The following is a 13,378-nucleotide window of genomic DNA, read 5'->3' as shown; positions in this document are numbered from 1 at the left end:
GATGACAATAATAATAAATACAATAATAATAATAATAATAATGATGACAATAATAATAATAATGATGATATTAATGACTGTGGGGATAGGCTGCAGCATCCCCTCGACCCTGAGAGCAGGATGAGCGGTTTGGATAATGATGGATGGATGAATAATAATAATGATAGTAAAAATAATAACATTAATAATGATAATAAAATGATAAGAATAATAATGATAACAGTAAAACATAATAACAACAACAATAACAATATTAATATTAATGGTAAAAGCAATATTAATTATAATAACTCTATTAATATTAATAACAATAAAAATGTTAATAATAACAACAATAAATGAAAGTGACACGCGGCATGAGGTGATGAATGAACTAGTGTCATATGTAAATGAGGGAAGCTGCGGACCAATCGGAGAGCGAGGTGGGGGCGCGGGGAGCAGCGTCATGACAGCTCCCCGGAGCCGCTCAGCAGTTTTCCCCTTTTCACTCCACGTTTCAATAGCGCGCGTGTGAATCCCCGTCTGCGCGCCGTTTCCGGGTCCTCTCCAGATGTTTCCCAGACCAGCCGCGTCGCGGATCTAAACGAGGACTTGTTCCGCTGGTCCCGCTCGTGTGCGCCAGACCTGATGAGCGCTGCGCGGGGCGACGCTCGTATGGACGCGTGTGCTCCTGAATGATGTCTGCGGCCTGCATGCCCGACAGCCTCAGCGCCTCCGAGTCCAGCAGGTCGGCCTTCCTGGGGTTCGGACCCGCACCGCAGCCCTCCCCCGGCCTCCCCCACCTCTACCCCGTCCACGGCTTGCACGCGGTCGGCCAGTGTCAGCACCAGGCTCCCTTCCCTCCCACTGGCTCCCCCTACGGCCGCTGCTCCTACCCCGGCCCGGGCAACCCTTACCCCCCGTCCACCTACCTGCCCCACCTGCCCCACCAGCAGACCTGCAGCTCAGAGGACTCAGGTAGGTCACGGAGCCTCCACCTCCACATGGCAGTACGGATCCACTCCACTTGGCCTGTGTGTGTGTGTGTGTGTGTGTGTGTGTGTGTGTGTGTGTGTGTGTGTGTGTGTGTGTGTGTGTGTGTGTGTGTGTGTGTGATTTTTAAACGTCCCTGTACAATGAAAAGCTGTGACGTCAGCGGGGTCCTGGTCATCATGTTTGCAGAAGACCTGCGGCTCTGCACAGTTGCAGTAACCAGACCAGAGCAGACTAGACCAGACCAGACCAGACCAGAGACCAGACCAGAGACCAGAGCAGACCAGAGACCAGAGCAGACTAGACCAGAGCAGACTAGACCAGAGCAGACCAGAGACCAGACCAGAGACCAGAGCAGACTAGACCAGAGCAGACCATACCAAACCAGAGCAGACCACAGACCAGATCAGAGACCTGAGCAGACTAGACCAGAGCAGACCATACCAAACCAGAGCAGACCAGAGACCAGACCAGAGACCTGAGCAGACTAGACCAGAGCAGAGCATACCAAACCAGAGCAGAGCAGAGACCAGACCAGAGACCTGAGCAGACTAGACCAGAGCAGACCAGACCAAACCAGAGCAGACCACAGACCAGACCAGAGACCTGAGAAGACTAGACCAGAGCAGACCATACCAAACCAGAGCAGACCAGAGACCAGAGCAGACTAGACCAGAGCAGACTAGACCAGAGCAGACCATACCAAACCAGACCAGACCACAGACCAGACCAGAGACCTGAGCAGACTAGACCAGAGCAGACCATACCAAACCAGAGCAGACCACAGACCAGACCAGAGACCAGAGCAGACTAGACCAGAGCAGACCATACCAAACCAGAGCAGACCACAGACCAGACCAGAGACCTGAGCAGACTAGACCAGAGCAGACCATACCAAACCAGACCAGACCAGAGACCAGACCAGAGACCTGAGCAGACTAGACCAGAGCAGACCAGACCAAACCAGAGCAGACCACAGACCAGACCAGAGACCTGAGAAGACTAGACCAGAGCAGACCATACCAAACCAGACCAGACCAGAGACCAGAGCAGACTAGACCAGAGCAGAGCATACCAAACCAGAGCAGACCAGAGACCAGACCATAGACCTGAGCAGACTAGACCAGAGCAGACCATACCAAACCAGACCAGACCCCAGACCAGACCAGAGACCAGAGCAGACTAGACCAGAGCAGAGCATACCAAACCAGAGCAGACCAGAGACCAGACCAGAGACCAGAGAGCAGACTAGACCAGAGCAGAGCATACCAAACCAGAGCACACCACAGACCAGACCAGAGCAGACCAGACCAGAGACCAGCGCAGAGCAGACTAGAGCAGAGCAGAGCAGAGCAGAGCAGAGCAGCAGTGTGTTTTATCTCATTAACACTGAAGTCCGTTGCAGACCAGAAAGAGAACCGGATCGGGTGTGGAGCGTCGGAAGGAGAACGCTGAAACTAATCCGAATATCTGTATTAGATGGACCTGATCCCCATGTAATACCCCTCCCAGACGGAGGGGTATGAGCCCCATGTAACACCCCTCCATCAGCCCCATGTAACACCCCTCTGCTTGGGAGGAGAACCCGACGTCCTGCTCCCCAGGCCTGTCCGGCCCGCTCACGTGCATGAGGAGAACTGCTTAATTAGGGGGTGGGGAGGGGGGGGCAGTGACGCTCAGCAGCCTGCCGTGTGAACCCTGTCGCTGGCTTTAAGGTAGAGGAGAGACCGGTGAGGGAAGACTTGTTTAAAATGATGCACTTCCGTTTCCGTGTGAGCAGCAGCTCGTGGCAGGTGCGCTGGGACGGCACGCGGAGAGCCGCGTGCTGGCGGGAAGGGGAAGAAAGTGCGCAAGCCGCGCACCATCTACTCCAGCCTGCAGCTGCAGGCGCTGCACCAGCGCTTCCAGCACACCCAGTACCTGGCCCTGCCGGAGCGCGCCGAGCTGGCCGCCACGCTGGGCCTGACCCAGACACAGGTGCGGAACCATACACCAGCTGATGTGCTGCCACAAGGTCAAACACACACACACACACACACACACACACACACACACACACACACACACACACACACACACACACACACACACACACACACACACACAGGTCAGGCTCAGCCCACTGAAGTGAATTGTGCTGGGGGAGGTGTCTATGTTTTGTTTGTGTGAGGGGGGGGGTATGTGTGTGATGGGGGTATGTGTGTGATGGGTATGTGTGTGATGGGGGTATGTGTGTGATGGGGGTATGTGTGTGATGGGTATGTGTGTGATGGGGGTATGTGCGTGATGGGGGTATGTGTGTGATGGGGGTATGTGTGTGATGGGGGTATGTGTGTGATGGGGGTATGTGTGTGATGGGTATGTGTGTGATGGGGGTATGTGTGTGATGGGGGTATGTGTGTGATGGGGGTATGTGTGTGATGGGTATGTGTGTGATGGGGGTATGTGTGTGATGGGTATGTGTGTGATGGGGGTATGTGTGTGATGGGGGTATGTGTGTGATGGGTATGTGTGTGATGGGGGTATGTGTGTGATGGGTATGTGTGTGATGGGGGTATGTGTGTGATGGGTATGTGTGTGATGGGGGTATGTGTGTGATGGGTATGTGTGTGATGGGGGGTATGTGTGTGATGGGGGTATGTGTGTGATGGGGGTATGTGTGTGATGGGTATGTGTGTGATGGGGGTATGTGTGTGATGGGGGTATGTGTGTGATGGGTATGTGTGTGATGGGGGTATGTGTGTGATGGGGGTATGTGTGTGATGGGGGTATGTGTGTGATGGGGGGTATGTGTGTGATGGGGGTATGTGTGTGATGGGGGTATGTGTGTGATGGGGGGTATGTGTGTGATGGGGGTATGTGTGTGATGGGGGTATGTGTGTGATGGGGGTATGTGTGTGATGGGGGTATGTGTGTGATGGGTATGTGTGTGATGGGTATGTGTGTGATGGGGGGTATGTGTGTGATGGGGGGTATGTGTGTGATGGGGGTATGTGCGTGATGGGGGTATGTGTGTGATGGGGGTATGTGTGTGATGGGGGTATGTGTGTGATGGGGGGTATGTGTGTGATGGGGGTATGTGCGTGATGGGGGTATGTGTGTGATGGGGGTATGTGTGTGATGGGTATGTGTGTGATGGGGGGTATGTGTGTGATGGGGGGTATGTGTGTTATGGGGGTATGTGTGTGATGGGGGGGAGGGGCTTTAGGCCATATCAGTTCCATCCATTATCCAAACCGCTAGTAGGACACCTGTTAACGACCTGCCGACAGGATGCCGCGGTGGACATCAGTTATTAAGTCAGTTATTAAGTCAGGTATTAAATGTTATTAAGTCAGTCATTAAGTCAGTTATTAAGTCAGTTATTAAGTCAGGTATTAAATGTTATTAAGTCAGTTATTAAGTCAGTTATTAAGTCAGGTATTAACTGCTATGAAGTCAGTTATTAAGTCAGGTATTACATGTTATTAAGTCAGTTATTAGATCATTATTAACTTATTAACTGTTAAGTCAGTTGTTAAGTCAGTTAGTAACTGTTGTTAAGTCAGTTATTAAGTCAGGTATTAACTGTTATGAAGTCAGTTATTATGTCAGGTATTGCATGTTATTAAGTCAGTTATTAAGTCAGTTATTAACTGTTAAGTCAGTTATTAAGTCAGGTATTAACTGTTATGAAGTCAGGTATTACATGTTATTAAGTCAGTTATTAAGTCATTATTAACTATTAATAACTGTTAAGTCATTTATTAAGTCAGTTATTAACTGTTAAGTCAGATATTAAGTCAGTTACTAAGTCAGGTATTAACTGTTATGAAGTCAGTTATTAAGTCAGGTATTACATGTTATTAAGTCAGTTATTAAGTCATTATTAACTGTTATTAATTGTTAAGTCAGTTATTAAGTCAAGTTGTTAACTGTTGTTAAGTCAGCTATTAGGTCAGTTATTAACTGTTATTACGTCACTTACTAAGTCAGTTATTCACTGTAGGAAAACTCGCGGACCAACTGTTATTAAGGTTTGATGCACTTCTTCAGATCAGATAAAATCTCTAATTGAAGTACTTCATAATACCACTACTGCACATTATACACATTATACCCTACACTACTGCACATTATACACATTATGGCCTACACTACTGCACATTATACACATTATGCCCTACACTACTGCACATTATACACATTATGCCCTACACTACTGCACATTATACACAGTATACCCTACACTGCTGCACATTATACACATTATACCCTACACTACTGCACATTATACACATTATACCCTACACTACTGGACATTATACACATTATGCCCTACACTACTGCACATTATACACAGTATACCCTACACTACTGCACATTATAACCATTATGCCCTACACTACTGCACATTATACACATTATGCCCTACACTACTGCACATTATACACATTATGCCCTACACTACTGCACATTATACACATTATGCCCTACTCTACTGCACATTATACACAGTATACTCTACACTACTGCACATTATAACCATTATGCCCTACACTACTGCACATTATACACATTATACCCTACACTACTGGACATTATACACATTATGCCCTACACTAATGCACATTATACACATTATAGCCTACACTACTGCACATTATACACATTGTACCATACACTACTGCACATTATACAGATTAATCCCTACACAACTGCACATTATACACATTATACCTTACACTACGACACATTTTACACATTATGCCCTACACTACTGCACATTATACACATTATGCCCTACACTACTGCACATTATACACATTATGCCCTGCACTACTGCACATTATACAGATTATTCCCTACACTACTGCACATTATACACATTATACCCTACACTGCTGCACATTATACACATTGTACAATACACAACTGCACATTATAGACATACCCTACACTGCTGCACATTATACACATTATACCCTACACTACTGCACATTATACACATTGTACCATACACAACTGCACATTATAGACATTATACCCTACACTACTGCACATTATACACATTATACCCTACACTGCTGCACATTATACACATTATACCCTACACTACTGCACATTATACACATTATGCCCTATACTACTGCACATTATACACATTATTCCCTACACTACTGCACATTATAACATTATACCCTGAACTACTGTACATTATACACATTATGCCCTATACTACTGCACATTATACACATTATACCCTACACTACTGCACATTATACCCATTATACCCTACACTGCTGCACATTATACACATTATACCCTAAACTACTGCACATGATACACTTTATACTCTACACTACTACACATTGTGTACCATGGTCTGGGTGAATATTCGGTTCTGATTGGCTGCAGGGTGTCCATTAATCCCTGATAATGGTATCTACTAAAAGTAGTTCCGGTGAAACGGTTCACCGTTCTAAATTAATGCGCTGCTAAAATGATGTAATTTATTCATGTCTGTGTCGGGCTGCTGCGTCAGTACACATGGCTCGTCATTTATTCGTGAAAATCTTCATATTGATTCGGGGACGGTGACATGGCTGGATAGCTAGCTAGTCTTGTTGTTAAACGTACTGTCCGCTGATATTTGCTGTTTGTCAGCCTACAACATGTTGTTGACTTGGAGTCTGGCTAGCATAGCGTTAGCTTTCTGACTCCAAATGTCTCCCGCGGCCGAGTCGTATCTATGGTTCATCCTATTTACTGGAGTAGTGAACAACGTTTCCATTTCATGAGAGCCTAATGGGATGGGGAAGACTGTTCCAGGTATTAGTCAAGCCCTCCGGTGTTAACAGGGAAACTGTTATGGCTGGTTAAAAACTTTAATTTTGATCGCAGAACACATGAAAATATAAATGAAGGGTCTTGGTTTATTTTCCTTTGACACGTGACCATGTATCAGCGGGATAATGCCCCCCCGAGGTGTCCCTTATCAGGGACTAATGGACTCCGCGGAAGGCTCCGCGGAAGACTCGGCGGAGGGCCACGGTTCTCCGCGGAGTGATAATGATGACGGACGGGTGGTCGGGCATTATGCCTAACATACACTACCGTACATGATGACGTCATACTCAGCACCTGAACAAAACGTGTGATTTAAAGTGAAAGAAAATAGGATTCATTTCACTCGGAACCCGAGGCCGTTTAATCGGGCGCATGATTGATTTTCTTATAGGGTCACTATTTGTATCAGATGGTGCCTTGTTCCATATTATCCCCTATGATAATAATAATAATAATAATAATAATATTAATAATAGTAATGATAATAATTATTATTATACTACTACTACTAATAATAATGATAATTATACTACTACTACTACTAATAATAATACTTATTATTATTCTCATAATAACGATAATAATTATCATAATTATTATCATAATATAATAATCATAAATGATAATAGTTATCGTTATTTTCATAATAATAATAATCGTCATCATCATTATTATACTAATTTATTTATATAATAATGATAATAATAATCATCATCATCATCATAATAATATCTTTATATTGTTATATATTATTATTATTATTATTATTATTACTACATTTCACTTGTGTCTCTGTTGCGATGTGGTGTTTTTAAAGTCCATCTGAATCCTTGACGTGTGTTAGGAATATTGTCGGTACTGTGGTAAACATATTAAATGACCCACCAACGTGTTGGCTTCCTCCCTTCTGCTTTTTATTGGGCTTTATTGTCAGTGTGTTTTCTCCGTCACACTGCCGGAGCCATAAAACGCAGAACAATGCGGAGCTGCACGCTAATGTGCATCCATCAGCGCTCAGAAACGCTGTTGTGTGAATTATGGGACTTTACAGATGAGAACCCACCTCCACCCAGAGCTGTTTTCAGTTATACTGCCGACACCATGCCATTCATTGTTTCCTCGGGACGTCCTGTCCAGTCCTGTTGTCCCAGCCTTTAACGCCACTTCCTGCTTGTTCTCTCTCCAGGTGAAGATCTGGTTTCAGAATAAGCGTTCCAAGTATAAAAAGATCATGAAGCACAGCAGCGGACCTGAAGGTGAACACCTCCACAGCTCGTCCTCCATCTCGCCCTGCTCTCCCGGGTTAAACCAGCTCTGGGACGTGTCACTGGCGAACAAAGGGACTCCGGTCCATCCAAACTCTTACATGAACAACTTTGGTCACTGGTACCCGAACCAGCAGCATCACCATCATGATGCTGGGCCCAGACCCCACATGATGTGACTGGACTACAGCAGGATTGTACAGTTTGTTCATACTCTTCATAGGCGGTGTCAGGGTGTTTTGATCGAACACGACCGAATTCGTCCCGTTGACACACGGGACCGCTCGGTTTTTTATTTGCGACATGCGGTAAAACGGGACGGCAGTATGTTTACGTGAAGCCGTGGCTCCGGTTTGGGCCTTCCGCTCCGGTTTCATTCCGTGTTCATTACAAATAAACGTCTGGGTGAAATTCCCATTAATTCTTATTGTGTGTGTGTTCAGGTGTCAACGACGGGTTGTGTGTTCTTTCACATGTTTCAGAGGATTTATCAGACATTTACTCACTGACAACAGCAAAAATAATGATCTTAACAATAATAACGATCACAATGATAATAACAATATCAACAACAACAACAACAATAGTACAATAATAGCAATAACAATGATAATAACAATATCAACAATTACTATAATAGTGACAATAACAATAAAAAAGATAATAACAATAATTGTAGTAACAATAACAGTAACAATAATAATAAAAATAATGATAACAATAATAACAATAATTATAATAATTATAGCAACAATAATGACAATAACAATGATAATAACAATATCAACAACAACAACGATAATTATAGTACAATAATAGCAATAACAATGATAATAACAATAACAACCACAACAATAATTATGACAATAACAACAATAAAAATGATAATACAATAACAGCAACACTAATTATAATAATAATAATAGTAACAACAACAATAATAATAATAATAATAACAACAATTATAATAATAGTAACAACAACAACAACAATAACAACAATAATATTAAAAACAATAATTATAATAACAATGCCCATAGTAATAATAACAATAATAATAATGATAATGATGATAACAATAATAGTAATTAAAATAATAGACAATAAAATAAGATAACAATATTAGTAATAATAATATAACATTAATAATATAATAATAACAATAACAATAACGTCAACAACAATAACAATCATAATAATAATAATATTAACAACAATAATTAAAATAACAAGACCAGAGTAATAATAACAATAATAATAATGATAACAATAATAGTAATGAAAATAATAGACAACAAAATAAAATAACAATATTAGCAATAACAATAATATAACAATAATAATAACGTCAACAACAACAACAACAACAACAACAACAATGACATATATTTTGGTGTTTTTATCTTTTTAGTCATTTCTGGTAAAACAGACTGTTTTCGTCCTTGATTATGGTTCTCTGTGTGACCTATTGCACATTTCATGTTATATATTACACATTACTGCCCTGTGATGGCCTGGAGGCCTGTCCAGGGTATCTCCCCGCCTGCCGCCCAGTGACTGCTGGGACAGGCTCCAGCATCCCCGCGACCCTGAGAGCAGGATAAGCGGTTTGGATGATGGGTGGATATTACACGTTACATATTACATATTACTGAGTGGTGTTGAGTTCAGGATAGTACTTAGGCCATCAACACGTTGTGCCACATGAATTCAAGTCTTTTGGAAAACTAAAATTCCTAAAACGTTCTGAATTCTGACAGAACGTTCACATAAAAACTCCTGCAGCTGATATTCATTAAAGATTAAATCAAATATTCGTTAGACTCTAAAATAAAGATTCATTAAAGATTAGATTAAATACTCGTTAGAACTGAAAATAAGGTTTCATTAAAGATTAAAATAATTATTCTTTAGAAAGGAAAATAAAGATTCATTAAAGATTAAATGAAATATTAATTAGAATTGAAAATAACGATTCATCAAAGATTAAATTAAATATTCTTTATACTTTAAAATGAAGATTAATTAAAGATTAAATTAAATGTTCTTTAGACTTTAAAATGAAGATTAATTAAATATTAAATTAAATGTTCTTTAGACTTTAAAATAAAGATTCATTAAATATTAAATTAAATATTCTTTAGACTTTAAAATAAAGATTCATTAAAGATTAAGTTCAATGTTCTTTAGACTTTAAAATAAAGATTCATTAAATATTAAATTAAATATTCTTTAGACTTTAAAATAAAGATTCATTAAAGATTAAATTAAATATTCTTTAGACTTTAAAATAAAGATCCCATTAAAGATTATAAATATTCTTTAGAACTGAAAATAAAGATTCATTAAAGATTAAAATAAGGATCAACATGCAGAGGAAGGAGTGATGAACATTTATTTTCACTTTGTTCTTGTGTGCTATATCAGATAGAAACATTCCTCTTCGTCTTGACAACACGAGACGCGTCTTCATCACTTTCTTCTTCACGTTAAAAAGACGGTTTGGTCTGTCGCTTCTCTTTGCGGGACTTTGGTCGTAGAACAGAAAGTCGGGACGGCTTTACTTGGTTTTTATTTTCTTTGGCTGGTTTCCACATACTGGGATTTAACCAGTGATACTAGTCTACTTCCGTCCCAGTGAGTCGCTCTACCAGTTCATTTTAACAGTGACGTGTGGAGAAGATTCAGTTCATTTTCATTTTCCATCCAGCAGTTTATATGACCTGCTTAGAATCACACACGACTCATACTTCATTTTTATATTCAAACAGGTATTTCTATTTACATTTCAGCGAATGCTCAACTACAGTTACCTCGAAATTCCTCTTCATCCATCCATCCATCCATCCATCCATCCATCCATCCATCCATCCATCCATCCATCCATCTGTCTGTTTCTGTCTGTGGTGTCCAGGCCCTGACCGTTCTGCTGAGGCTGCAGAACGACAAGGTGGAAGAAGTCCTCCTCCAGTCTGAAGAGACAAACTGACGTCGTGTTTTCTCCATTGAAACGCTCGTTCCTCGCGGAAAACAACCGAGCACAGCCTCGCTCCCGTCCTCAGCTCCTCGTTCACTTGAAAAGAGACAAACGATACCCTGCCAGTCACTGCATCGGGAACAATGGGTGATGATGAAACTGACCAATAGTGACCAATGCCAATAATGATATACTACATGTATGTATATGTATGTGTGTGTGTGTGTGTGTGTGTGTACACACACACACACACACACACACACACACACACACACACACACACACACACACACACACACACACACACACACACACAGCCAGATATTGTGTCCTATTTGCAGGGAGGAAGACGAAGACAGTGAATGAAGACAAGGACGGCGGAAGAAATGACACATTACAGGCAGTTGTGCATATCCAGATGAGCATAATGACCTGCAGAACAGAGGCAGTTATCACGCAGCAGACTGTGTGGGGCACGAAACTGCTCCTCATAGAGAGTCAGAGGGAGAACAGGAGGAGGAGAGGGTTAGATGTGTGGTGATAAAAGAGGAGCTTGAACGTCTCCATGCCTTCATCTGATCAGATCCGATGTGTCTGCCAGGTTTTAATTGCAGGAAAGCAAACAGGAGGGAGATGGCTGTTACTCCAGTCAGTCCCAGTTCTCCCAGTGGTTATTGGTGTTAACAAACAGGAGGAGGGATGGCTGTTACTCCAGTCAGTCCCAGTTCTTCCAGTGGTTATTGGTGTTAACAAACAGGAGGGAGATGGCTGTTACTCCAGTCAGTCCCAGTTCTCCCAGTGGTTATTGGTGTTAACAAACAGGAGGAGGGAGGGCTGTTACTCCAGTCAGTCCCAGTTCTCCCAGTGGTTATTGGTGTTAACAAACAGGAGGGAGATGGCTGTTACTCCAGTCAGTCCCAGTTCTCCCAGTGGTTATTGGTGTTAACAAACAGGAGGAGGGATGGCTGTTACTCCAGTCAGTCCCAGTTCTCCCAGTGGTTATTGGTGTTAACAAACAGGAGGGATGGCTGTTACTCCAGTCAGTCCCAGTTCTCCCAGTGGTTATTGGTGTTAACAAACAGGAGGGAGATGGCTGTTACTCCAGTCAGTCCCAGTTCTCCCAGTGGTTATTGGTGTTAACAAACAGGAGGGAGATGGCTGTTACTCCAGTCAGTCCCAGTTCTCCCAGTGGTTATTGGTGTTAACAAACAGGAGGGATGGCTGTTACTCCAGTCAGTCCCAGTTCTCCCAGTGGTTATTGGTGTTAACAAACAGGAGGGAGATGGCTGTTACTCCAGTCAGTCCCAGTTCTCCCAGTGGTTATTGGTGTTAACAAACAGGAGGGAGATGGCTGTTACTCCAGTCAGTCCCAGTTCTCCCAGTGGTTATTGGTGTTAACAAACAGGAGGGATGGCTGTTACTCCAGTCAGTCCCAGTTCTCCCAGTGGTTATTGGTGTTAACAAACAGGAGGAGGGATGGCTGTTCCTCCAGTCAGTCCCAGTTCTCCCAGTGGTTATTGGTGTTAACAAACAGGAGGGAGATGGCTGTTACTCCAGTCAGTCCCACTTCTCCCAATGGTTATTGGTGTTAACAAACAGGAGGGGGGATGGCTGTTACTCCAGTCAGTCCCAGTTCTCCCAGTGGTTATTAGTGTTAACAAACAGGAGGGAGATGGCTGTTACTCCAGTCAGTCCCAGTTCTCCCAGTGGTTATTGGTGTTAACAAACAGGAGGAGGGATGGAGGTTACTCCAGTCAGTCCCAGTTCTCCCAGTGGTTATTGGTGTTAACAAACAGGAGGGAGATGGCTGTTACTCCAGTCAGTCCCAGTTCTCCCAGTGGTTATTGGTGTTAACAAACAGGAGGGAGATGGCTGTTACTCCAGTCAGTCCCAGTTCTCCCAGTGGTTATTGGTGTTAACAAACAGGAGGAGGGATGGCTGTTACTCCAGTCAGTCCCAGTTCTCCCAGTGGTTATTGGTGTTAACAAACAGGAGGGGGGATGGCTGTTACTCCACTCAGTCCCAGTTCTCCCAGTGGTTATTGGTGTTAACAAACAGGAGGGATGGCTGTTACTCCAGTCAGTCCCAGTTCTCCCAGTGGTTATTGGTGTTAACAAACAGGAGGGAGATGGCTGTTACTCCAGTCAGTCCCAGTTCTCCCAGTGGTTATTGGTGTTAACAAACAGGAGGGAGATGGCTGTTACTCCGGTCAGTCCCAGTTCTCCCAGTGGTTATTGGTGTTAACAAACAGGAGGGGGGATGGCTGTTACTCCAGTCAGTCCCAGTTCTCCCAGTGGTTATTGGTGTTAACAAACAGGAGGAGGGATGGCTGTTA

At 43.1% G+C, this 13,378-nt stretch overlaps 1 protein-coding gene across 1 annotated transcript; it reads left to right on the top strand.

The window, feature by feature from the left end:
- Window positions 1–674: 674 nt before the first annotated feature.
- Window positions 675–8,245, top strand: dlx4b (distal-less homeobox 4b). Its single transcript, XM_056297589.1, has 5 exons — window positions 675–957; window positions 2,294–2,337; window positions 2,688–2,702; window positions 2,791–2,949; window positions 7,988–8,245. Exons 1-5 carry the CDS (start codon window positions 675–677, stop codon window positions 8,243–8,245), a joined length of 759 nt encoding a protein of 252 aa, XP_056153564.1.
- Window positions 8,246–13,378: the final 5,133 nt, after the last annotated feature.

This window comes from Lampris incognitus, chromosome 17 (genome assembly GCF_029633865.1).
Source record: "Lampris incognitus isolate fLamInc1 chromosome 17, fLamInc1.hap2, whole genome shotgun sequence".
Taxonomy (NCBI): domain Eukaryota; kingdom Metazoa; phylum Chordata; class Actinopteri; order Lampriformes; family Lampridae; genus Lampris; species Lampris incognitus.
Note: the sequence above shows the minus strand (reverse complement) of the source record. Positions and strands in the feature narration are given on the sequence as shown.